Raw genomic sequence first — 27,782 nt, forward strand, 5'->3', positions numbered from 1 at the left:
TTCAACGATTCGAATGGTTCAACAGTCCGAATCAACAGTTTGCTGACCAAATTAATGTCTTTTAGTAAAAATCTGATTTTGGGAAAAAATAGAATCAATCACCTGATCAGTTCCTAGTTTTTTCAGTCCGATCGTCCAATCCGGTCCGATTTTAAAAACCATGCCTAAATCCATCGAGCTTCAATCCTCCCAACGAGCACATAGTTTGCACATGCAGGAGACGTAAGGACATTCCCTTTTTTTTTTTTATGAAAGACCTCCATTTCTAATTAGGATAATAAGCCAACCTTGAGTTATTTAGGACTGCAGTTCCCTTCCAAATGACTAAGGCACCTCGGTTCAATTCAGTCTTGCAATTCAGACCAATACTTTAAAACCGGACTGGACATGCTATTAGTTTGGTCATGGGTAATTGAATCAAAGTAATATGACAACTAGGCAGAATCATTTGAACCGTATGGCTATTGAAATTATACGAACCATTATTTTTCAATAAATTGTCTGGTCCGAAAGAAAAGCTCAAAATTGTGAAAAAGAGAAAAACGCAAGACAATTGTTTTATTTATTCTTGATTGTTGTGTGATGATATATGAACTTAAAAAAGAAAAACATTGAAAAACAAAGGCTGTGCTTGCTTGCATTGTAAATCTGACCAGATACAAATTTTGTATCTGGTTCAGTTTTGCATTCATTTGTTTGCATCTATGATTTGACCCTTAGATGATCAAAATTTATACTTTTTGTCTCATTTGCACTCACTGATAGTACACAATTTTCACCACCTTCCTACTTCAATTCTCTTTGATATAAAGTGACCACATCATCTTACTTCTTACCTCACTCCCAAACAAACAACTCTCATCCTACCTCCATTCTCTTTCTTATATTGTGGGAATCACTTCACTTTGCTTCCTATTTTACTTTTCACATCCATTCATTTACACTAGTGCAAATTTACACAGCAAACAAATTGAGATAAATGCTCAGTTTGGAAGGAGTACAAATACAAATATATAAAGTACAAATAAATGTAAAATAATACAAAATACATGATTTTGTACTCTACATATTTGCATTTGTACTCCTTCCAAACTTAACCAAAAGAGCACTTTTTTGGAGGATTTTTTGCATTAAAAAAATTGATTTTGTGGTTAGGATACTATGAAAAGAACCTTAAGGCTTAAGCTATAGTAATGTTACTAGTTGTCTTTGTCATCTTCCAATTCAAGCTTGAGATTAGGCCCAATAAACCATGACTTTGAACCATCAGCTTTAATCTTGTAACCTTCGTCTCTCACTCCTTTTTTCTCCCCTTGACGTCAGCCGATAATCTTTGCATTTCTCCTTTCATGTTGTCGACCTTGTTCTCCATCGCGGATGACCTTGTTAGGTAACTGCCTAACTCAGGGACTTTTCGAGGAACCCTGCCTCCTAACGAGATAGAGAGAGTGAGTGAATTCCCAAAATCAATACCTCATCTTCTGGCTTCCTTTCCTTATTTATAACACTTCTGTTATAATTCTGTTATATCAGCCTCTCCACTCGTCCCTCTAATCCTTTCCTTATTTATAACACTTCCGTTATAATTCTGTTATATCAGCCTCTCCACTTGTCCAGTACACTTGTCCCTCTAATCCCTTTATTTCTGTCTTAACATTCTCCATTCTCTCCTTGCCTCTATCCACAACTTTCTACTGTTCCCCTTCAACTTTCTACTGTTCCCCTTCACAATCGCTCACAACCCTTCCCTCTCCCCACCCTCATCTAGTACCTTAACCTAGGCTCCACAGGGCTCAGTGGGACGTAGCTACCACCTTACCCTGTTCCTTCTTACTTACCCTGTTCTTTCTTACCCTCTCCGTTTCCTGCATTTACCTTTCCTGTTGAGCCATCTATAGTAAGATTTTCTTCAGACTTTTTATAGTGCCCTTTTTCATGTATGCGACTAATTTATTCCAAGAATGTCTTTAAAAGGTAAAGAAGTTATTACCTTTTCAGATCCTACACAACCACATGAAGACTTTGAGACCTTCTCGCGTGCAGTCAACGTGGAGGATAGAGATCAACCTCTCACCTTCGAGCCATTAGAGAAAGCAGTACAACTCATAAACTTGACATTGAAGGGGCGTATCTTCCCACGCCAACAAGTTTCAGTAGAGGTTTTGGCTACACATGTTCGAAGTCTGTGGAAAGCTACAGAAAATATTAAGGTAAGGTTCCTTGAAGGAGGAAGTTTAGAATTCAGTTTTCAAAATCAGAATGATGGGCAAGCAACCTTAGAAGGAGGACCTTGGTTTTATCTCTCTAGCTGGATACTTCTGGAAGAATGGAGCGATTCCATTACAGGCCTAGTGAACAAAGTCTGGACCCAGCGAATCTGGTTAAAAATCCACATGATTCCCAAAGCCACGGTAGAAGAAAACCGAATATGTTTTCTTGCAAGTGTAGCTGGTGCCAATATTCCAAACCAAGACTCAACCCCTATTGGCCACCTAATTAGAGGTCTGTATGTTCGTAAGAAGATCATTATCGACTTGAGAAAACCATTACACACAGGCCGCTTTATCTTTTATTGTGGAAAGCCAGTTTGGTTACGATTCTATTATGAACAATTGCCACAGTTTTCTATAAATTGTGGATTCATTCGCACAATTGATCACCCAGGAGAATGGCTTCGGGCAGAGTTCAAACCAGAAAAACAACTTAATATTCCAGTGTACTTGTCACCCAAGCCAAATAACAGTGGTACTTGCAAAATTCGCCACAGTGAGCAAGGTTTGATGAGGATTCAGAAGACAGATTTGGGGGCCGAAAAAGACGCTGCATTGACCCATCAAGGGATCTCCTCACCCTGGTCTCTAGCAACTCGCCAGCATCAGCGCAACAGAATCCTGACGAGTTCTCCTCCCAGCAAGCTTCTACTTCACGTTGAACACCTGGCCCCCATGCAATTCCATGCATGAAGCATGCAGAACTTCTGGAAAGCCCACGAACGCCACATACCTTCCATGCACATGCCATTCCCATGACCCCAAAACCCACAATCATGGCTTATTACCTTACCAAATCTGGCAGACTGGGCTCTATTGGTATTTCACAATGGTCAGGTGGCCAATTACTTTATGGAGATTTTCTATCCCACCCTACTCCACCTTACCTACGACCCCTTTGCTCTGCTCCATCTACCCACCCCCGTCCATAAAGACATATCCCCCCTCTCAAACATGGTAGCAGCTACGCTCCTACTATCACTGTCTGCGGATGCCGCCTCAATCACTGAATAGAACCTCCACTTGTCATCATTCCAACCATCGCATCATTTACACCAGGTAAAACTCACCCTTATACTTACTATTATTATATTACACATTCTATTATTACGGTTTTACACATGCATTTTTGTAATAATGAAAATTATCTGGAGGAACATCTGAGGAGCCAACGATCTGAAGAAAGTTAGAGATCTATGAAAACTATGCAAACAAGGTTCAGAAACTAAACTTTCTTCTACTAGCAAAAACTCTTTTCAAAATAAAAAGCTGGGTTTTGCTTAATTTGTGGCTCATGAATGTTAGCAGTGTATGTCCTTAGTTCCAATCAACATAATGTACATTATAACATTTATTGTAAACGAATAAAATACATATTTGATTCATGTTATTGTAAATTGGACACATATGAGAATCGTGTTAGTTTAGAATCTTCAAAGCCGTTGGATAGATCTAGGGAGATTTATCCTACCAAGGCTGATACTGGTGTATTGCGAAGTTGGTTGGGGTGGTTCATCTCAATTGACAGGGTGAGACTTGAGATATATGTAATGTGGGTTTTCTTGAAACCCTAAACCGAACCAAAATTCCAGTATTACCCTAGACCTTGGAGATAGATGGGCAAAATTGGAATGTTACACCTGACCCCTAGACTCGATTATCATACTGCACTAGGTGTCAGATTAGGCTGTCTTTGATGTGCCAATCGACGAGATCCTTAGAGGGGGTCAAAACCTACGTATGTTAGGACAGTCCGAGAATTCATATGAGTGGGTGATCATAGTAATAGGATCATCCCCTTTGTCGAACAAAGTGAATGATCAGGAAAATGCATTCTCTCTGATGGAAACCTAAACTACCAATAGTTGATTTCAAATGTGTTTGAAATTTGGTTTTGCAAAATATATTTAGATAGAGATATACTTATATATTATGGTTTCACAAATTGTTTGCAAAAGGTTATAATTCTTGGGATCCATGTGTGTAGAGAGTGTTGCACTGTACCTTGCAACCGAGGGAGAGGTCCTCTCTTGTCAGACAGTGTTTGATCATTAAGGGTTGAAAGGTTAAGTGTAAGACCATTGATGGTTATACCTTATGGGCTAATCTTGTATCTGCCCACAGTCTTTGGGCCTTCATATGATGACTGGACCCAATGACCATTTATTGTAAATGTTGGGCCCATTAAGAGCCCATAGTGATGGACTCAGGGGTTCATTGTATTCAGCAATGAATTCGGTCAGGCCTTGTAATAGAGGCTAGGCTGAACCCATGTGGCTGATGTGTAGATCAACGTTAGGGTTCCATGCCATACAAAGAGAGCCAAGCTAGCCAACATTAAAAGGAAGTGAGCTTGAAAGCTTAATGGGCCTAAAGCCCATTTCGAACTGAGTTAATTGGGTTATTAAATAGGGGGGTATGGGTTTGTATCAGTAAATAAGGATAAGAGTCCAGATCCAAATAAAGATTTGGATCAGGGAACCCCTAATTTGATTAGGAATAAGCTGGTCGTTATCAGCAGATAAGATAAGGGATTATCCTTATCACTTAAAAGAGTTCAAGTCCAAATAAAGATTTGGATCAAGAGACTCCTAATCAGATTAGGAGGTTGTCTCTTTAAGGCTATAAATAGATAGCAGGGCGGATCTGAAAAAGACACAAACACAACACAAAGAAGAAAACCCAGTTTGACTGTTTCTGCCTTTAGTCATTTTTCTCCCTACTCTTGCCGCCCTACTCTGTTTAATCTCCAATTCTTAGAATAGATCAAGATTTGATCTTGATATTGTTTCTTGCTAGAAGAAACAATTCTGAAGCTGTGCTCACTTTCCCATTTGAATCTTGCTGAAGAATCAAAGGTTCTTGGTGAAGAACTACCTGTTGATCCAGGCTCATCCTAAGCTATGTCATCTTCAATGGAGGGAGGATTTGATATACTCTTTGGGTGTGAACACCTACGTTGGAAGGAGCGTTCTTGCATGGATTCCATATCAGGTATATCCCTCCCTAATCTTGGTTTCATATTTGGTCTGGTTTGGTTACAAGAACGAACCTTGAAATGTAGTTTTCTAAATTGGGAGGATTCCCGATTGAGAGTAAAGAAAATTTTGAAATTTCACCCAACCTTCCTATAGGGTTCGGCCATCCATATGATGGATCTCCCATCCCTTCAGTGGTATCAGAGCCAGGTTCATGTTTTGAACCAAATTAGGGTAGATCTGAATCTACGCAAATGGGCAAAAGGCGTTCTACCCGATTTGCGTAGCTAGCGTTTTTCCTAGGAATTGGCTCCTAGATTATGGGCAAATGATCTAGAAATAAATCTTTATTATTCTATTATATTTATAGAATTCTTCTATGAATGTTTATTGAATATTTTGTTAGACAATTATGCCCTTAGCTCTAATCAGATTGATGGATATTTTGACATTTATTATAAATGAATAAAAGTACATAATTGATTCATGTCATTGTGGTGTGTTTCTGTGTAATACCCTTAAACTGGAGACTTATGAGAATCGTGTTAGTTTAGAATCTTCACAATCGTTTGATAGATCTGAGGAGATTTATCCTACCAAGGCTAACCCTGATGTGCCGCCAAATTAGCTGGGGTGGCTTGTCTCAGCTGCCAGGGTGAGACCTGAGGTACATGTAGTGTGGGTTTTCTTGAAACCCTGAACCAGACCAAAATTCTAGTATTGCCCTGGACCTTGGAGATAAATGGGCAAAATTGAAATGTTACATGTGACCCCTAGACTCGATTATGGTATTGCACAAGGTGTCGGATTGAGCTATCTTTGATAGTCTGAAGACTATGTATGAAGAGCAAAACCGGTCTATTCGACAAAAGGTCTTAAAATTGTTTATGACCACATAGATGACTAACAACTAACAGGTTCATGACCATTGTCTAAAGATGATGGGTTATATCAATGAACTGGAGTCTCTCGGGTCAGAACTAGATCATGACACCAAAATTGATACTGCCCTCAATTCCTTACCTCCGCCCTTCCATCAATTTATCATGGATTACAACATGAATAAGCTAAATGTTAGCCTTCAGAAACTCAACAATATGTTGTAGAGAGCTAAAGAATTGATTAAGAAGGATAAGCCAATAGCATGCTTGTTGAAGGTGGCAAATCGGGTAGGAAAAAGCGAAAGGCTAAAAGAAATGCTTAGAAAAAGGGTAGCAAAACTAAAAGCAAAAGAAAGATAAGGCACCGAATGCCTATCACTTCTGCAAGCAGACAGACCACTGGAAGAGGAATTGTCCTCAATACTTGGAGACTAAGAAATAAGGTACATTCGATTCTTTCATCATAGAGACCAATCTATTGGTCACTTCTGCTTCCTGGTGTATTGACTTCGAGGCTTCAACCCATGCGTGTAACTCACTATAGGGGTTCAAGATAAACGGAAGACTGAGTGATGGAGAAGTGACACTTTACTTGGGAAACTTTTGCAACTATTGCAGGTATGGCTAAAGGCACTGTAGAATTAGTTTTTAGAGAAGGGATTATTGTACTAAAAGATTGTCTTTTCGTACCTAATATAAGAAGAAATTTTATATCTGTCTCAAAATTGTGCATGGATGGTTATTCTAATTTGTTTAGTAATGTGATTACTATTAAACAGAATAACAAGTTCTTAGCATATGGGGAACTTGAGAATGGTCTCTATGTTCTCCATCGCTCTTTGGAAACCAACACTATTGAAACTATGTCGGAAATAATCCATAAGAAAATAATCCGTTATACAGTTAGTCCCACGTGCCTATGGAATTACCGACTTAGCCACATTAACATAGATCATATCACAAGGTTAGTAAAGGATGGTCATTTGGATTTCCTAACTATAGAAGATCTTTCAACCTGTGAACCTTGCCTTCAGGGTAAGATAATGTAGCAGCCATTTAATGGTAAGCCTAAAAGATCTACATGCAAATTTGACCTTATACATACTAATGTTTGTGGTCCCTTGAATGTTAAGACACGTAATCAACACGCTTATTTTATAACATTTACCGATGATTATTCTCGGTATGGATATGTGTACCTAATGAGACATAAGTCTGAATCATTTGAAAAGTTCAAGGAGTTTAGACAAGAAGTCAAGAAATAGTTAGGGAGAGAAATTAAAGCCATTCAATCAGATCAAGGTGGTGAGTATCTCTTTGACAAATTCAATGACTACTTAAAGGACAATGGGATAGTATCACAATTAACCCCTCCCGCTACACCACAATTAAATGGTCTGATCACTTCTCGTCCACTCATAAATACCTACATCTTTTTGGGGATACACATTAGAGACATCGATTTATGTGCTAAACCGGGTTTCAATCAAATCCATTTCAAAGACTCCCTATGAGCTTTGGACCAGTAAGAAACCAAGTGTGAAACACTTGAAGATTTGGGATTGCCCGACACATGTTAAAAGAACTAGTGTTGACAAATTGGAATCTAGTTGCCTATTTGTAAGTTACCCCAAAGGCTCTATAGGTTATCTATTCTATGATCCGAAAGAACAAAAGGTGTTTTGTAGTCAAAATGCATGTTTCTTAGAAGAAGATTTATCTTGGAGAATCTTCAACAAGAATTTGTTCTTGATGAGGAGATTCCAAGAGTATTGGAAGATGTCCCACAAGTTCCAGATACTCAACCTAGAAGGTCTACCCGGGTATCCAGGCCTCTAGTTCGTTATGGGCATGACCAAGAAAGTTACTTGGTAGAAGCCATGACAAGTGAGAAGGATCCCATGACTTATGCGGAAGCTGTATTGAACATAGATTCCCTGAAGTGGGTAGATGCCATGAAAGTCGAGATAAACTCGATGGAGACCAACAAGGTCTGGACTCTTGTGGACCCACCCTCTAGGGTGAAAGCAATTGGTTGTAAGTGGATTTACAAGAGGAAGAAGGGCCCAGATGGTAACATTAAGACCTATAAAGCTCGCCTTGTGGCGAAATGGTACACTTAGAAAGAAAGAATCGACTATGAGGAAACCTTTTCACCAGTGGCTATGCTAACGTCTATTAGAATCTTTATAGCTGTAGCAGCATACCATAACTACGAGATTTGGCAAATGGATGTCAAAACCACATTCCAAAATGGAGATCTTACTGAAGATATCTACTTGCAACAACCACAAGGATTCATTACTGTAGGTTAGGAACACATGGTATGCAAACTTAACCAATTCATATATGGACTAATGCAGGCTTCTAGGAGTTGGAACATCTGGTTTGACTTTACCGTCAAATAGTTTGACTTTGAGCAAAATCCGGATGAGCCCTGTGTTTATAGGAAGACCAGTGGAGATAAAGTTGCGTTCTTGGTTCTATATGTAGATGATGTTCTGCTCATTGGGAATGATGTATGAATGTTAACTACGGTGAAAGTTTGGCTTTCACAACAATTCTCCATGAAAGATCTTGGAGAAGCCACCTACATCTTGCGACTTCGACTCTATAGAGATAGATCAAAAAGGATAATAGGATTATCCCAATCTACTTACATTGAAAAAATTGTAAAGAGATACAGTATACAGAACTCTAATAAAGGAAATGTTCTTTTCAGGCATGGAGTCACTCTCTCCAAGGGTATATCTCCCAAGACTCCCAAGGAGATTGAGGGCATGAAGAAGATTCCCTATGTCTCATCCGTAAGGAGTATCATGTATGCCATGCTGAGCACTCGTCCTGACATGGCTCAGGTAGTGAGTGTGGTAAGTAGATATCAATCTAACCCAGGATAGGAATGTTGGACAAATGTGAAAAACATACTGAAATACCTTCGAAGGACTTAAGTGTTTTGTCTAGTATTCGATGATAGTTCACTATAGATCCAAGGGTATACTGATGCCAATTTTTAGTCGGATCCAGATGATAAAAAGTCTACATATTGGTACATCTTTACGATGGGGGCCTGTGTAGTTAGATGGAAAAGTAGTAAACAAGGTTCCACCATAGATTCCACAACCGAAGCCGAATACATTGCTGCAAGTGAAGCTGCTAAAGAAGTCATCTAGATAAAAAAGTTCATTCAGGAATTAGGAGTAGTTCCATCCAGCACATCACCCATTCCACTGTTGTGTGACAACAATGGAGCTAGAGCTTAGGCTAAAGAGCTATGACCACACTCGAAGACAAAGCACATTGAGAGGAAGTGGTAGAGGGGACATGGAAAGTATGAGACTCCGACTTGTACCCGATTGGACCTAAGTGCAAGTGAGAGCTGATAGATAATTATGCCCTTAGCTCCAATCAGATTGATATATCTTTTGACATTTATTGTAAATGAATAAAAGTACATAATCGATTCATGTCATTGTGGTGTCTTTCTATGTAAATACCCTTAAACTGGATGCTTATGAGACTAGTGTTAGTTTAGAATCTTCACAGTCGTTGGATAGATCTGGGGAGATTTATACTGCCAAAGCTAACACTAATGTACTGCCAAGTTGGTTAGGGTGGTTTGTCTCAACTGCTAGGGTGAGACCTGAGGTACATGTAGTGTGGGTTTTCTTGAAACCCTAAACTTGGCCAAATTTTCAGTATTGCCCTGCACCTTGGAGATAGATTATGGTATTGCATTAGGTGTCGGATTGGACTATCTTTGATATGCCAATCAGTGAGATCCTTAGAGGGGTCAAAACCTGGGTATGTTGGGACAATCCGAGAATTCATCTGAGTGGGTGATCATAGTGATAGGATCAGTCCCTTTGTCGGACAAAGTGAATGATCGGGGAATGCAGTCTCTCTAATGGAAACCTAAAATGCTGGTAGTTGATTTCAATTATTCAAATTTATATTTTGCAAAATGTATTTATTTAGAGATATACTTATATATATTATGGTTTCAAAATGTTTGCAAAAGGTTTTAATTCCCGAGATCCGTGTGAGTAGAGAGTGCAACACTGTTCCATGGTGCCGAGGGAAAGGTCCTCTCTTGTCGGGTAATGTTTGATCATTATGGGTTGAGAGGTTAAATGTAAGACCATTGAGGGTAATATTTGATGCGCTAATCTTGCATCTGCCCACAGTCATTGGGTTTTCATAAGGTGGTTGGACCCAGGGACCATTTACAGTAAATGTTAGGCCCATTAAGAGCCCATAGTGATGAACTTAGGAGTTCACTGTCTCCTACAGTGAATTCGGCCAAGGCTTGTAACAAAGGCTGGGGTGAACCCATGTGGCTGATGTGTAGATCAATGTTTGGGTCCCACGCCATACAAAGAAAACCAACTAGGCAGCAGGTTAAGGGGTAAGTGAGAATTACTTTGATTTGACTTAAATAAAACTAGGGCATAATAGTTCGTTTACTCCACTTAAATTTAAGTGCATGTGATAGGGAGATTCATATGATGAACTCTTTAACGGCCTCTCATCATTAGAATGAAGATGGGTCCTTCAGTAATGAGATGATGCACCATAACATTGGCCTATCCATTTGCTACTAGATCCATTAGATTATTTCATAAGATGATAGAAATGTCATAGACCGATGTGGAAGGGGCCTATCCTAAAATGGAAGACTCTCTCATGGTACATTGGCATTCACGAATATGATGGGTAAGCACTTATTAGACAGAAAGGTTTAACCTCAAATGTCAATGAACCTTGTCTGGTAGAGGCAAAATGGAAAGCTCACGAGATGAGTGGATATGATCATTCAAAGAATGTGGTAGGTTATGCAGCTGAAACAGTTGGCTCCATGCATTGTATGTGTTTTCCCACATTTCTAGAGACATAGTTCATAGTCTCCGTCACTGAGATAAGAGGAAAATCTCATAAATGAATAAATGGAAATGAAACATAGATTAAAAGCCAGATCTATGTAGATAACATAAATCAAATCAAGTTGATGACTAATATTTGCTTTGCCTTTTATAAGAAATGGCAAACGGAGAATTCGCCAAACTGTTGGACAATAATAAGCTTAAGGGCCCAAATTACGTTGACTGGTTTTGTAACCTTATGCTGGTTCTGATGTCTGAGAAATTAGACAAAGTTGCTAAGAACTCTGCTTTGGATCATCTAGGTGATAGGGCTTTTGAGGCACGCAAGAGGGAATATCAAGAATGGGAAGAAAAAAACTCTCTTGCCTGGTGCTACATCATAGCCTCCTTAGACAATCAAATACAACAGCAGTTCGATTAGATCAAAGTGTCCAAGGACATCTTGGATAGTCTAAGGACAATGTATGAAGAGTAGAATCATTCTACTCGTCATAAGGTCCTAAAGAAGTTCATAACCGCACAAGTTTCCAAGAACCAACTAGTTCATGACCATTGTCTTAAGATGATGGGATACATCAATAAACTAGAGACCAAGAAACAATGTAATTTTGAATCCTTTGTCATAAAGACCAATATGTTGGTCACTTCTGCTTCCTGGTGTATAGACTCTTGGGCTCCTATTCATGCATGTAATATATTGCAGGGGTTCAGGACAAGTAGAAGATTGAGTGATAGAGAAGTGATTCTTTACTTGGGGACTTCTGCAAGTGTTGCAGCTACAACCATAGGAACTATAGAATTGTATTTCAGAGAATGAATAATTATAATAAAAGATTGTCTTTATGTACTCAATTGTTAGACAGAATATATCCTTAGCTCCAATCAGAATGATGTTCATTATGACATTTAATGTAAATGAATAAAGTACATATTCGATTCATGTTATTATGATGTGTTTTTTGTGTAATACCCTTAAACTTGACACATATGAGACTCGTGTTAGTTTAGAATCTTCACAACCGTTGGATAGATCTGGGGAGATTTATCCTGCCAAGGCTGACACTGATCTGCCGCCATATTGGTTGGGGTGGCTTGTCTCAGTTGCCAGGGTGAGACCTGAGGTACATGCAGTGTGAGTTTTCTTAAACCCTGAACCAGACCACAATTTCAGTATTGCCTTGGACCTTGGAGATAGATGGGCAAAACTAGAATGTTACACATGACCCCTAAACTCAATTATGATACTACACTAGGTATCGGATTGGGCTGTCTTTGATATGCCAATTAGTGAGATCCTTAGAGGAGGTCAAAACCTGGGTATGTTGAGACAACCCGAGAATTCATCTGAGTGGGTGATCATATTGACAGGATCAGCCCCTTTGTCGGACAAAGTGAATGGTCGGGATTGCAATCTCTCTGATGGAAACCAAAACTGCCGACAGTCGATCTCAACCGTTGAAATTTGTTTTGAAAAATATATTTATATAGAGATATACATATATGTTATGGTTTCAAAATGTTTGCAAAAGGTTTTAATTCCCTAGATCCATGTGAATAGAGAGTGCAGCACTGTACCTTACAGCCGAGGGAGAGGTCATCTCTTGTCGGGCAGTGTTTGATCATTAAGGGCTGAGAGGTTAAATGTAAAACCATTAAGGGTATACCTGATGGGCAAATCTTACATCTGCCCACAGTCCTTTGGTTTTTATAAGGTGGATTGATCCAAGAACCATTTAGTGTAAATGTTGGGCCTATAAGAACCCATGGTGATGGACTCAAGGGTTCACTTTCTCCTACAGTGAAGGTGGGTTAAACCCATGTGGCTGACGTGTAGATCAATGTTTGGGTCCTACGCTATACAAGGATAGGGAGGCTGATCTTTATCTATAGATAAGATAAGTAATTATCCTTATCTCTTAAAGATAGTCCAGATCCAAATATAAGATTTGGATTAGGAAACTCCTAATGGGATTAGGAGAACCTCTCTTTAAGTCTATAAATAGGAGAGCAGTGCGAATCCACAAAACACAACAGGAACAATAGATAGTCTGTTGAATTAAGTGAGAAGACAATATATAGTACGACTGCTTCAGTCTTCTGCTCTTGTTCCTGCTCTTTCCGCCCTACCTAGTTCGATCTCTACCAGTGGGAGTGATCAAGAACAGTTCTTGATATTGCCTTTTGCAAGAAGAGGCTATCTGAAGTCGTGCTCACCAGCCCTCTATCATATTCTTGCTGAAGAATTAGGTTTTTGCTGAAGAATCAACCTGTTGATTCTGCTTTACCTCATACCGTGTCATCTTCGGTGGAAGCAGTCTTTGGTTTTCTCCTTGGGCATGAACACCTTCATTGGAGTTTACTATTACTCCATATCAGGTATATCCCTCTACTCCCTTTTGGTTTCAGATTTGGTTGCCTTTTGCGAGAAGAGGCTATTTGAAGTCGTGCTCACCAACCCTCTATCATATTCTTGCTGAAGAATTAGGTTCTTGCTGAAGAATCAACCTGTTGATTCTTCTTTACCTCATACCGTGTCATCTTCGGTGGAAGTAGTCTTTGGTTTTCTCCTTGGGCGTGAACACCTTCATTGGGAGTTTACTATTACTCCATATCAGGTATATCTCTCTACTCCCTTTTGGTTTCAGATTTGGTCCGGTTTGGTTTCAACATTGATCCTTGAAAATGCAGTTTTCTAAAATAGGGAAAGTGATTCCTACATGGAAGAGAGAGAAAATTTTGAAATTTTGCCCAACCTTCCTGTAGGGTTCGGCCATTCATATGATGGATCTCTCATCCCTACACCAATTTGAGAGGAATTTTGAATTATGTTTCAAAACCGTGTGCTGATGGTTATTCTGTTCTTTTTTGTAATGTGGTTACTATCAAAAGGAATAACAAATTGTTTGCATATGGAGAAATTGAAATGGTCTCTATGTTCTCCATCCTTCTCTAGAAACAAATATAACCAAAACTACATCAGATAATAACCCCAAAAAAAGAACCCGTGATATAGTTAATCCCACGTGCCTGTGGCATTACCGATTTGGTCACATTAACATAAATCGTATCACAAGGTTAGTAAATCATGGTCCTTTGGATTTTCTAACTATAGAAGATCTTCCAACCTATGAACCTTGCCTTCAGGGTAAGATGACAAAATGGCCATTTAGCGGTAAACCCTGAAAGATCAACAGGCATACTTGACCTTAAACATATTGATGTATGTGGTCCCATGAATGTTAGGACACGTAATTAGCATGTTTATTTCATAACATTTACCAATGATCATTCTCGGTATGGTTACATGTACCTAATGAGACACAAGTCTAAATCCTTTGAAAAGATCAAAGAGTTAAGGCAAGAGGTCGAGAAACAGTTGGGGAGACACATTAAGACCCTTCGATCAGATCGAGGAGGCGAATATCTCTCTGATGAATTCAGGGACTACTTAAAGGAAAATGGGATAGTATAACAACTAGTTCCTCCTGCCACACCACAGTTAAACGATGTGTTAGAGAGGAGGAATCGAACTTTATTGGATATGATCCGATCACTTCTCGTACACTTGGAATTACCTACATCATTTTGGGGTTACACATTAGAGTCTGTGATATACGTGTTGAACCGGGTTCTAACCAAATCCATTCCAAAGACTCCCTATGAGCTTTGGACCGGTAATAAATCAAGTGTAAGACACTTGAAGATTTGGGGTTGTCCAACACATGTTAAAAGAATAAGTGCTGACAAATTGGAATCTAAGACCAGTCATTGCCTTTTTGTAAGTTGCCCAAAAGGCTCTGTAGGGTATTTATTCTATGACCCAAGATAGCAGAAGGTGTTCTGTAGTAGAAATGCTCATTTCTTAGAGAAAAATTACATCCAGAACAATCATTTTTAGGAAGTTGTTCTTGATGAGGAGATCTCAAGGGTAGTGGGAGATTCCCACAAGCTCCAGTTAATAACCAACCTAGGAGATTTACCCGAGCATCCAGGCTTCTAGTTTGTTATGGCTATGGCCAAGAAAGTTACTTGGTGGAAGCCACGACTAGTGAGGAGGATCCCGTGACTTATACGAAAGCTATGTTGGACATAGATTCCTTGAAGTGGGTAGATGCCATGAAAGTTGAGATGGACTCAATGAAGACCAATGGAGTCTGGACTTTAATAGATCCGCCCCTAGGGTAAAAGCAATTGGTTGCAAATGAATCTATAAGAGAAAGAAGGGCCCCGATGGTAAGGTTGAGACCTACAAGGCTTGTCTTGTGGTGAAAGGGTATACTTAGTAAAAGGAAATTGATTATGAGAAAACCTTTTTGCCCGTGGCCATGCTTAAATCCATTACGATCCTGCTTGCTATAACAACATACCATGACTATAAGATTTGGCAAATGGATGTCAAAACCGCATTCTTAAATGGAGATCTTACTATATATATCTATATGCAACACCCGTAAGGTTTCATAGCTACAGGTTAGGAACACATGGTATATAAACACAACCAATCCATCTATGGACTTAAGCAAGCTTCTAGGGGCTAGAACATCCGGTTTGACTCTATTGTCAAATAGTTTAACTTTGAGCAGAATTCGGATGAGCCCTATGTTTTATAGGAAGACCTGTGGGGGTAAGGTTACGTTATTGGTTTTGTATGTAGATGACATTCTACTCATTGGGAATGATGTAGGAATGTTGACTATGGTGAAAGTATGACTTTCACAACAATTCTCCATGAAAGATCTTGGAGAAGTCTCTTATATCTTAGGACTTCGACTCTATAGAGATAGATCGAAGAGGATAATATGATTATCCTAATCTACTTACATTGAAAAAATAGTCAAGAGATACAATATGGAGAACTCCAAGAAAGGAAATGTTCCTTTCAGGCATTGAGTCACTCTCTCCAAGGGTATGTCTCCCAAGACATTTGAGAAGATTGAGGGCATGAAGGAAGTTTCCTATGCCTCTACGTAGGGAGCATCATGTATGCCATGCTGCGCACTCAGCCAAACATTGCTCAGGCTGTGAGTGTAGTAAGTAGATACCAGTCTAACCCAAGACAAGAGCATAGGACCGCGGTAAAAAATATATTGAAATACTTTCAAATGATAAAAGTGTTTTGTCTGGTATTCGGTGGTAGTTCACTATAGATCCTTGGGTATACTGATGCCGATTTTCAGTCAGACCTAGATTATAGAAAGTCTACATCTAGATACATCTTTACGATGGGGTCTTGGGTAGTTAGATGGAAAAGCAACAACCATGGGTTCACAGTAGATTCCACAACCAAAGCCAAGTACATTGCCGCAAGTGAAGCTGCCAAGGAATCTGTATGGATGAAGAAATTCATTTAGGAATTTGAAGTGGTTCCATCCAGCACATCACCCATTCCACTGTTGTGTGACAACACTGGAGTCATTGCTCAAGTTAAGGAGCCACAAACCCATTTAGAAGGTAGCATCAGCAGAAAATGTAGCAGACCCATTGACTAAGCCACTAACACAAAAAGTGTTTGACAAATACGTGGAAAATATGGGACTCCGACTTGTATCCGTAAAGAGACCAAAAAGAACCCTATTTTTATCCCCTAATATTCACTCTTTTACATTTATTTAGCACTTAAATGGACTCATTACTCTTGTATTTTGATTCAGGGCAATAAAGAAGGCAATTGGAAGAAAACAGGGTAAATCGGGTGATTTGGCATAGTTTTGGCGACAGTCAGTAATCTGGGCATAAGTCTCAATTCCGAACTCCGAATTGGATAATTCAAGAAGCATTAGAAAGATAAAAGGAAAGCCCATACTTTATGTTTTTGGTTTTTGTAGATTCGATTCGCATCGAGTCCGAAACTGGGCCCACATTTGGAGCAAGTTTGTAGTCAGGCCCATTTCACAATTGAAGCCCAACTCGCAGAAGAACATGGAAGCAGCCCAAGTTATCAGAGAAGCCCAACTCGAATGCGAGAGCCTAGAGTCCTACTTCGAATGTAACCTCCAAGGAGGGAGAGAGTCTTATTAGATCTAAATTTTGAATGTAATCTTATAAAGATAAGAAGGATGGGGATTAGATAAGAGATAGGATAAGATTAATTCAAAGAAGATCAGGACTCCCTTAAGATAAGATGATCTCCTAGAAGGAGTTGGAAAACAGCCCTCCCCATTGGCTATATAAAGAGGGGGGCAGACCAGCTCTAGCATCACTCACTCCATGATCCAAGAGATCACCAAGCAACTCAAGAAACTCAAGAGAGCAGTTCGGCCATGGAGAAGCAGAGCATGGAGGTTTCGCAGATCATGAACAGCTAAGCTTCCTTTTCTAGTTCAAGGGGGGAGGTTTGATTATGTCATTGTGAGGTTCTGTAGTTAATTTATTTTCTTGCTTTTTATTTCAAGTATTCATCGATTCTTGTGCGCATTTTTATTGGATGTTAATGTTAATTAGTCTGATAAACTGAATTAATGTTGATTTTCCTATTGCTATCCATGATTCCGGTGATCATTAATTGTCACGAATAGTGGTACAAGTAGCAATTAGGTTAATATCTTTTTGGGTCAATTGTTTGTAACAACCTTTGACCAATGTATTGACATAGTTTAACCTAAAAGGAATCGATGGAACAAGATTCAATAATTACAGCTATTTCAATTATTGTTCTTTTGGTTTAACTGTTTTCACAAATCTTAATGCTATCACTGTTTAACATGGAACACTATCGTACCCAGTTGAGTGGTGATGAGTGTTGATCGAATGCTGGGTTCGGTCAACTGAATTAGGAAAACACAAGGTTTATTATGGCTATCCTAATAAATCTAAGGTTAAATGCTTGAATTGCAAGAATGCTAAAATTTACCTAGGATCAATGACCAATCGATTCAACCCGAACCCTTGAACCAGAATTCGGTAAAACTAATTTTCTCTTGTTTGTTTAGTTTGTTATTGCTTTCTTATTCTTTTAAATTTTAGTTATTTCCTACTCAATTACTATATCCATTCGGCTAGAGATTACTAATTTGCTCCCTATGGGATTCAACCTAGAATCGAGTGCATAATTGGATGAAGGCCCCTATTTTAGATTTGAACCCGCCCATGATGGATGGAAGGGGAGCACACCAAAAGCTACATCCACGAGAATTAGAGGATCCAATCCATGATTATTAAAAATAGAGAAGTTTGTTTTTCCTTTTTCTTTTTGTTTTTACATTCCTAGTTTAGTTTTTTCTACCATTTCTTTGCATTTAACCTTACATTGGGGACAATGTAAAATTTAAGTGTGGGGGAGGGAGATTTAGGTTAGAATTTATGTTGCATTCTAAAATTTGATTTAGGTCGTGTTTTTCTGCATTTGCTTTTCAAAAAAAAAATCAAAATCGCAACTCTTTTGCAATCAATAGAAGCAATGTTGTAAGGAAATTCTTGTGAACCTAATAAAGAAATATGATCAAAGAGTACATGACTTATCTGAAGCCATTTTCCAGTTAAGCTAGTCCTAAATTCAGGTTTAAGTAAATAGGGTAAATACTTCACCATTGCCATAATTGGTAGGATGGAGCATAAAATGCACCTACCGGTCAATTAATCCGATGGTAAGATGGAACATAAAATACACCTACCAGCCAAGTCATCTGATAGTAGGATGGATCATAAAGTGCACCTACTAGCTAGTAAATCAAACAGTAGGATGGAGCATAAAATGCACCTATTGACCAAGTAATCCAAAAGTGAGATGGAGCATAAAATGCACTCACTTCTTCAGAGGAAAGAAAAATAAAATAAAAAGAGAGAGAAGATAAAAAGGTTTTCCCTAATTTACTACCTGGTTTGCAGTAGCAGAAATTGGATTGACTGATGACTGAGTCATGTATGACTTGGTGGTGTTGATTTAACGGTTCACAATAGTTAACCTAGAATATTTGTGGAGAAAGATGAAGGAGAGTTGAGTTCAAAAATCGGTAGGAATAGTTAGTTTGTTTTTGTTCGAATTTTGTCTTGCCCGAGGAGGGCAATGTTTAAGTGTGGGGGGATTTGATGAGACCAAAAAGAACCTATTTTTATCCCATAATATTCACTCTTTTATATTTATTTAGCACTTAAATGGACTCATTACTCTTGTATTTTGATCAGGGCAATAAAGAAGGCAATTGGAAGAAAATAGGGCAAATCGGGTGATTTTGTATAGTTTTGATGATAGTAATCTTGGAATAACTCTCAATTCTGAACTCCGAATTAGACAATTCAAGAAGGATTAGAAAGAATAAAGGAAGGCCCACAACTTTCATGTTTTGGGTTTTTGCATATTCGGTACACATCGAGTCCAAAACCGGGTCCGAATTCGAAGCAAGTTCGTAGCTGGGCCCATTTCACAACTGAAGCCCAACTCGCAGAAGAACATGGAAGCAACCCAAGTTATCTCGAATGTGAGAACCTAGAGTCCTAATTCAAATGTAACCTCCAAGGAGGGAGAGGGTCTTATTAGATCTAAATTCTGAATATAATCCTATAAAGATAAGAAGGATGGGGATTAGATAAGAGATAGGATAGGATTAGTTCAAAGAATATCAGGACTCCCTTAAGATAAGATGATCTCCTAGAAAGAGTTGGAAAACAACCCTCTCCTTTGGCTATATAAAGAGGGGGGTGGATCAGCTCTAGCATCACTCACTCCAAGATCCAAGAGATCACCAAGCAAAGCATGGAGGTTTCGCAAATCATGAGCAACTAAACTTCTTTTTCTGGTTCAAGGGGGGAGGTTCGATTGTGCAATTGTGAAGTTCTATAGTTAACTTATTTTCTTGCTTTTTAATTCAAGTATTCATTGGTTCTTGTGCACATTTTTATTGGATATTAATGTTAATTAGTCTGACAAACTGAATTAATGTTGATTTTTCTACTACTATCCATGATTTCGGTGATCCGTAATTGTCATGAATAGTGGTACAAGTAGCAATTAGGTTAATATCTTTTTGGGTCAATTGTTCGTGACAGCCATTGACTAGTGTATTGACATGGTTTAACCTAAATGGAATCGATGGAACATGGAACACTATCGTACCCAATTGAGTGGTGATGAGTGTTGATCGAATGTCGGGTTTGGTCAAGTGAATTAGGAAAACACAAGGTTTATTATGGCTATCCTAATAAATATAAGGTTAAATGGTTGAATTGCAAGAATGTTGAAATTTACCTAGGATCGATGACCAAATGATTCAACCCGAACCCTTGAACTAGAATTCGGTAAGACTGATTTTCTCTTGTTTGTTTAGTTTGTTATTGCTTTCTTATTCTTTTAAATTTTAGTTATTTTTCGACTCAATTACTTTATCCATTCGGCTAAGAGATTACTAATTTTCTCCCTATGGGATTTGACCTAGTACCACTTTTTACTGCAATTATTTGATTGTGAGACTAGTACTCATTTTGAGGGCTTCGACAACCCATCAATCCGATTGGACCTAAGTGCAAGTGGGAGCTGTTAGACAGTGTATGCCCTTAGCTCCAATCAGCATGATGTACATTATGACATTTATTGTAAATGAATAAAGTAGATATTTGATTTTTGTTATTGTGGTATGTTTCAGTGTAATACCCTTAAACTGGACACATATGAGACTCGTGTTAGTTTAGAATCTTCACAACCGTTGGATGGATCTGGGGAAATCTATCCTACTAAGGCTGACACTAATGTACTGCCAAGTTGGTAGGGGTGGCTTATCTCAGCTGCTAGAGTGAGACCTGAGTTACATGTAGTGTGGCTTTTTTGAAACCCTGAATTGGACCAAAATTCCAGTTTTTCCCTGGACCTTGGTGATAAATGGGCAAAACTGAAATATTGCACCTGACCCCTAGACTCAATTATAATACTACAATAGGTGTCAGATTGTGTTGTCTTCGATGTGCCAATGAATGAGATCCTTAGAGGGGGTCAAAACCTAGGTATGTTGGGACAGTACGAGAAATCATTTGAGTGGGTAATCTTAGTGACAGGATTAGCCCCTTTGTCAGACAAAGTAAATGATCAGGAAAATGTACTCTCTAATGGAAACCTAAACTACCAACAGTGGATTTCAAATGTGTTTGAAATTTGGTTTTGCAAAATAATTTATATAGAGATATACATATATATTATGTTTTCACAAATTGTTTGCAAAAGGTTTTAATTCCTGGGATCCATGTGTGTAGAGATTGCAACATTGTACCTTGCAGCCGAGGGAGAGATCCTCTCTTGTCAGGTAATGTTTGATCATTAAGGGTTGAGAGGTTAAGTGTAAGACCATTGAAGGTTATACATGATGGGCTAATCTTGCATCTACCCGCAATCTTTGGGCCTTCATAAGATGGCTAGACCCAATGACCATTTAGTGTAAATGTTGGGCCCATTAAGAGCCCATAGTGATGTACTCAGGGGTTCACTGTATTCAGTAATGAATTCGGCTAGGCCTTGTAACAGAGGCTAGGCTAAACTCATGTGGCTGATGTGTAGATCAATGTTAGGGTCCCACATCATTCAAAGAGAGCCAAGCTATCCAACATTAAAAGGAAGTGAGCGTGAAAGCTTAATGGGCCTAAAGCCCACTTCAAGCTAGGTTAATTGGGTTAATTAAATAGGGGGATCTGGGTTTGGATCATTAGATAAGGATGAGAGGATAACTCTTATCAATTTAAAGAGTCCAGATCCAAATAAAGATTTGGATTAAGAACTCCTAATTTGATTAAGAATAAGTCAATCTTTATATGCAAATAAGATAAGGGATTATCTTTACCACTTAAAGAGTCCAAATCCAAATAAAGATTTGGATCAAGAGACTCCTAATCAAAGGTTATTGGTGAAGAACCTACTAATCTTGTCTCATCCTAAGCTGTGTCATATTCAGTGGAGGGAGGATTGGATACACTCTTTGGGCATGAATACCTACGTTGGGAGGTGTTCCCTCCCTAATCTATGTCATCTTGTGTGGATTCCGTATCAGGTATATCTCTCCCTAATCTTGGTTTTAGAAATTTTTGAAATTGTCATCCATATGATAGATGTCCCATCCCTTCAATGAAGTTTCGGGCCAATCTGGGAGTCTCCTTTATTGCTGGTCAAACTCCATGCAAACAACTGCCCTTTACGTAAATAGCCATTTGATCCAACTGGAAATCAGTAATTACCCGGTGGGCAATCCTTGGCGCTTGCTACTGTATTATGGACACCCAGTCCATCATCTTCGAAATGAACTATAGCAAAGGCTCACCCACTCATTAACAAACCTCTCCTTACCATGGCTTCTTGTAGGGGACATGAATGACATTTATTAATTGGAAGACCATAAGTCTTTCAAAAACTCAAGGCATTTCCAATCAAAACATATGCATGAATTCATAGATCACTTCAATCTTGCAGACATTGATTTCATTGGTCCACCCTTCACGTGGAGTAATGGTCAACAAGGCCCAACAAAAGTTTTGGAAGGGCTAGATAAAGCTCTAGCTACCTTACCCTGGTGCAAACTTTTTCCCAACCATCAACTTAGGCATTTTCCAATCACAAGCTATGATCATGGAGCCATCTCCATTACCACCATACCGACTACTCCCCCATGGAAGCCTCACTTTCACTTCCTACACTTTTGGACAGACCACCCTCAATGTGGATAAGTAGTTGGAGATTCTTGGAATTAGTGCTTTCATGGATCTCCTACTAACCAAGTTATTTCAAAGAATAAGTCTTGTAAATCTTCTATCAAGTCATGGAACAAGAGCCAATTTGGTCACATACAAAGTCACATTCAAAAACATTTGACCAAATTTCGTCTCTTCAAATGAATGAGCTGGACAGTCGGCTTCACACACAACTCCAATCTCTCAAAAACTAGTATAATTATTAACTGCTGAAAGAAGAGCAGCTGTGGAGAGCTAAATCTCATGAATTATGGTTGCAAGATGGAGATAGAAATACGAAGTATTTCCATCACAAGGAAAATAACAAGAATACCAAAAACAATATTGACTGGATAAAATCTTCAACTGGGTCCTAGACTGTTAGACAGTTTTGTATGCCTTTAGCTTCAATCCGATTTGATGTACCTTTGATATTTAATGTAAATAAATAAAGTGCATGTTTAATTCATGTTGTTTGGTATAATTCTGTGTAAGACCCTAAAACTGGACACTTAATGAAACACGTGTTAGTTTTAAATGTTCAAAGCCATTGGATAAGTCTAGGGAGATTTATCCTGCCAAGGCAGATACTGGTATGTGCCACCAAGTGTTAGGATGGCCTATCGGCCACCAAGTTAAGACCCAAGGCACATGCAGTACGGGATTACTCGAATCCTTGAACTGGACCTGATTTCCAGTATTGCCTTGGACCTTGGAGACAGATGGGAAATTTTGGAAAGTTACACCTGACCCCTAGACTCAATTATGACACTTCACTAGGTGTCAAATCGGGTTGTCTTTGATATGCCAATCAGTGAGATCCTTAGTAGGAATCAAAACATGGGTATGTTGGGATAGTCTGAGAATTCATCTGAGTGGGTGATCATAGTGACAAAATCAGCCCCTTTGTCGGACAAAGGTAATGATCGAGAATGCACTCTCTCTGATGGAAACCAAACTGCTGGCAGTTGATTTCAATCATTGGAATTTTGTTTTGCAAAGTTAATATACATATATATATTTGTACGGTTTCAAAATGTTTGCAAATGATTTTAATTCCTGGGATCCATGTGAGTAAGTGTGCGGCACTGTTCCTTGCAACCGAGGGAGAGGTCCTCTCTTGTCAGGCAGTGCTTGATCATTAAGGGCTGAGAGGTTAAGTGTAAGACCATTTAGGATAGTACCTGATGGGCTAATCTTGCACCTGCCCACAGTCCTTGGGTTTTTATAAGATGGCTTGGCCCAGGGACCACTTAATGTAAGTGTTGGACCCATAGGGTCCATGTGATAGGCTCAGGGGTTCATTGAGTTTTTCAATGAATTCGGCTGGGCCTTGTAATGAAGGCTGGGCTGAACCCATGTGGCTGGTGTGTAGATCAATGCTTGGGTCCCACGCCATACAAAGAAGTCCAACTGGGCAACAGATTGGAAACTAGTTAAGCACTAAACACTTAATGGGCCAAAAGCCCATTTCGAGCATGGATGATATGATCACCCATCTATGGGGCGAATCTGGGATTAAAGTTGGCAAAAGGATTGGGCCTTTAACCTTATCCACTTTGGGAGACCAAATTCAAATCAGATTTGAATCTGGTAACCTCCTGATAAGTTCAGGAGTAAGCTGACTTAATCTGTAGATAGGATTAAGATCATCCCCTATCCAAATACTGATTTGAATTGGGATAACTCCTAATTAGGAGGTTTCTTAATTAAGAAGAAAAGAGGAGAAAACCCTAAGAGATCATAATAGATTTCGAACCTAGGGTTGGTGGCAAGAAAACATCCTGCGAATTGAGATTGCATCTCATACACACTCCAGAGAGAAGAGAAGCAATTCAGCCATCTTCGTCTTAGGAGTTCTGCTCCAGCCGTCACCATTCTTTCTGACAAGATTCAATCTTTGAAGAAGAAAGAAATCAAGAAATCAGTTCTTGACATCAGTTTTGCAGAAAAAACTAAAAAAGATTTGGTGCTCAGAGTTTCCAGAGAATTCTTGCGAATGATCCAGTGTGTAGAACACACTCTGCTAGTTCCGTTCCACATATTGCTATGTCATCTTCAGCAGGAGTGTATCTTGGTGTTCTCTTTGGGCGTGAACACCAACTTTGGGAGATACTGCTTCTCTGGATCAGGTATAATTCCACCTTTCCCTTTTGATTCAGATCTGGTTTGATTATGGTTCAAGTAGGATCCTTGAATATTGTATTCTAAATTTAGGAAATACGATTCCCAGATGGAATAAGGTAGGAAAATTTATGAAATTCGCCCACCCATTCCGTAATCTTTATGGCATCCGTTAGATGGATCCTAATTCTTTCATAGACATCAGATTGGGCTTCTATTATTTAAGTCTTCAAACAGTCAATTTTAAACATTGGAGGTACACATGAGTCATTTGACCCAAGCATGTTATCTGATATCTCACTTCCTACTCTATCCTCCTCACAACAGGACTCTCTACTTCTCCCACCATATCACGAGGAATTAACTGAAGTGGTTAAACATATACATCCTCATTAAGCCCCAGGTCCTGATGGATTTACTCCATTCTTTTACCAACACTTCTGGGACTTGGTGGGATCGGACATTTTTTAGATGGTACTAAAGTTTCCTGAATCGGAGCATTTACCAAAGGAAATCAACAATGGTCTTTATTCCCAAGAACAGTCAACCGGTAGATACTTCAAGTAATCGTCTCATCAGTCTCTGCAATGTGATATATAAGATTATCACTAAATGGATGGATGGCCAGCTACAACCAATATTACAATAGATGACATCCCCGTAGGGTTTTCTAAATGGCAGACAAATCACTGATAGTATTTTGTTGGTGAAAGAGATACTTCATAAAATCAAAGACTAAAAAAAGGGGAAAGGTTACATTGCTCTCAAATTGGATATGTCCAAAGCATTTGATCATCTAGGTTGGTCATTCTTGTATCATACCTTCAAAAAATGGGATTTCCTGAGAAATGGTTTAACATGATATATCAATGTATATCCACAGCTCCTTTCTCAATCAAAATTTTCAGTGAATCTCATGACCATTTCAAATTGAATCAGGGAGTACGACAAGGTGACCCCATCTTGCCGTACCTATTCATCATAGGTTTGGAAGTCATCAGACAACTTTTGAACCATGCCACGATCTCTGGACATATTGAGGGTGTAAAACTCAAGAGGAACAGTTCTCCTATCACACATCTTCTCTTTGTTGATGATTGTATTCTGACATGTCACAAGTCAAAACTTTGTGAGACACTCTTCACAAGTTTGAGCTGTTGTCGGGTCAAGAAATCAACTATTCCAAGTCGATCATTTTTTTTCAGTAGAAATGTACCTCGCCAGCACTGTAAGTTCATCTCCCATGCACTTCATGTTAAAAAAATCATTGGTTGGATCTAAATACCTTGGACCTCAAGTGGGGACAAATATTCAGCTAGGCAGCTCTCATAAGGAAATTGTTGACAAGGTGAAATAAAAAATTAACTCTTGGAGCTCAAAACTTATATCCCAAGCTGGCTGCACCACCCTAGTAAAATCAGTACTCCAAGCAATCCCCACTTATTCCATGTCACCGTCCATTCTTCCCAAGTCCATAATTCACAAACTAGATAAAATGTATAAAAGTTTCTGGTGGAGCCAAACTTCGAAAACCACCTATCATACCCTCTCGTGGAATAAATTATGTCAACCCAAAACGCAAGGAGGTTTAGGGTTTAGATCTTTAGAGGCCATGAACCAAGCAATGTTTGGCAAGCAAATATGGAAATTGTTAGCAGATAGATGTGAGCTTTGGAGCACTCAGATCAAAACCAAATATTTTCCCCGCACTTTTTGTTTGAGGCAAAAAAGGGTAAACTGAGCTCTCAGTGGTGGCAACATGCACACAAAATACTCCCTCTTCTACGCCCAAACATGGTATGGTTAGTCAAGGATGGAAGGGAGATTTCTGCCATATCTGACCCATGAATCCCATCTCTACCTGGAAATATACCGCCTCTGAATGTCCATCTATCGCAACATCAAGCCCAGGAGCTCAGAGTTGCAGAGCTAATAAATTTAGATGGCACTTGGGATCTTCAAAAATTACAGTAGTTTTTCTCAGACTCCACCATTTCCCATATTCCCTTGGTGTCTTTGGAACCTGACTAACCCAATGACCTCCTAGTTTGGAAGAATAATGCCACAGGCATTTATTCAGTTAAATCGGCATATCACTCTAGCTCTGTCTTCTCTAGGAGTTTCGACATCAAGTACACACTTCAACTGGAAGCTCATATGGAAACTCAAAATGCCATTTAGATTCCAAAGTCTTTCTCTGGAAGATTCTTTGGGATGGTCTACCTACAAAAACTAAGTGTTCCTCATGGCTCAACGAAGAAGATAGAATATGTGTGTTCTGCAAATTTCAAGAAGAAACAACTCATCATCTTTTCTTTGGATGCCCCTTTGCATGAGCAGTCTGGTGCGGTGCTCAGATTGGGTTAAACCCATCGCACATATCTCAACTCCCCATCCATGTCATTATCATGAATCGGTACACTTCCTTGTGTACTCGTTTGGGTAAACATCAAGCTCTAATAAGTCTAAGTAATTTTTCTATCATCTTATACTTCCTAAGGAAAGCAAGGAATAAACAAATTTTTGAAAATGTCATGCAACATCCTGCACAAGTGGTAAGCTTAGTGTTAAGTTCTGACGTGGAGCTCCCAATAAACCAGCCTAGGCAGCAACAACGGGATCAGCCAAGGCAAAATTTCCTTTCCACTCTATATACTGATGGCTCTTTGGATACAGCTACAGGTAATGCAGGACGAGGGTTCGTCCTCCAACACCCCATAAACATTTTACCATCGCTGAAGGCAGACGTTCTTGGGCCCTTACCAGCTATGATGCCAAAATACGAGCCCTTCTAGGAGGACTACGGATGGCACTCTCCAATGGCATCTCTCATCTTTTGGTATATACAAATAATGCAACTTTAGTAAAGCTAGCAAACACTGATTGAGTATCCTTCTGGTTCGAGCGTCTGCATAGAAGACATCTGCAACGTCTAATAGACTTTTTTATATTTATAAAGTTTGTACATATTTCGAGGCAGCTCAACCAAAGAGTTCATCTTTTTGCTTA

General features: G+C 39.1%; 1 protein-coding gene across 2 annotated transcripts; it reads left to right on the forward strand.

The window, feature by feature from the left end:
• The first annotated feature begins 1,692 nt into the window (after window positions 1–1,692).
• LOC148877984 (uncharacterized) lies at window positions 1,693–27,782 on the forward strand. Of its 2 annotated transcripts, none has more exons than XM_088947455.1 (2): window positions 1,693–3,329; window positions 27,450–27,782. In XM_088947455.1, exon 1 carries the CDS (start codon window positions 1,962–1,964, stop codon window positions 2,961–2,963), a length of 1,002 nt encoding a protein of 333 aa, XP_088803581.1. In that variant the 5' UTR covers window positions 1,693–1,961; the 3' UTR covers window positions 2,964–3,329; window positions 27,450–27,782. The 2 variants fall into 2 exon arrangements, with proteins under 2 accessions (XP_088803581.1, XP_088803572.1); XM_088947446.1 differs by lacking the exon at window positions 27,450–27,782 and adding an exon at window positions 16,664–17,493.

Source organism: Nelumbo lutea, chromosome 1, assembly GCF_056320005.1.
Source record: "Nelumbo lutea isolate HS-2025 chromosome 1, American lotus-T2T, whole genome shotgun sequence".
NCBI classification, from domain to species: Eukaryota; Viridiplantae; Streptophyta; class Magnoliopsida; order Proteales; family Nelumbonaceae; genus Nelumbo; species Nelumbo lutea.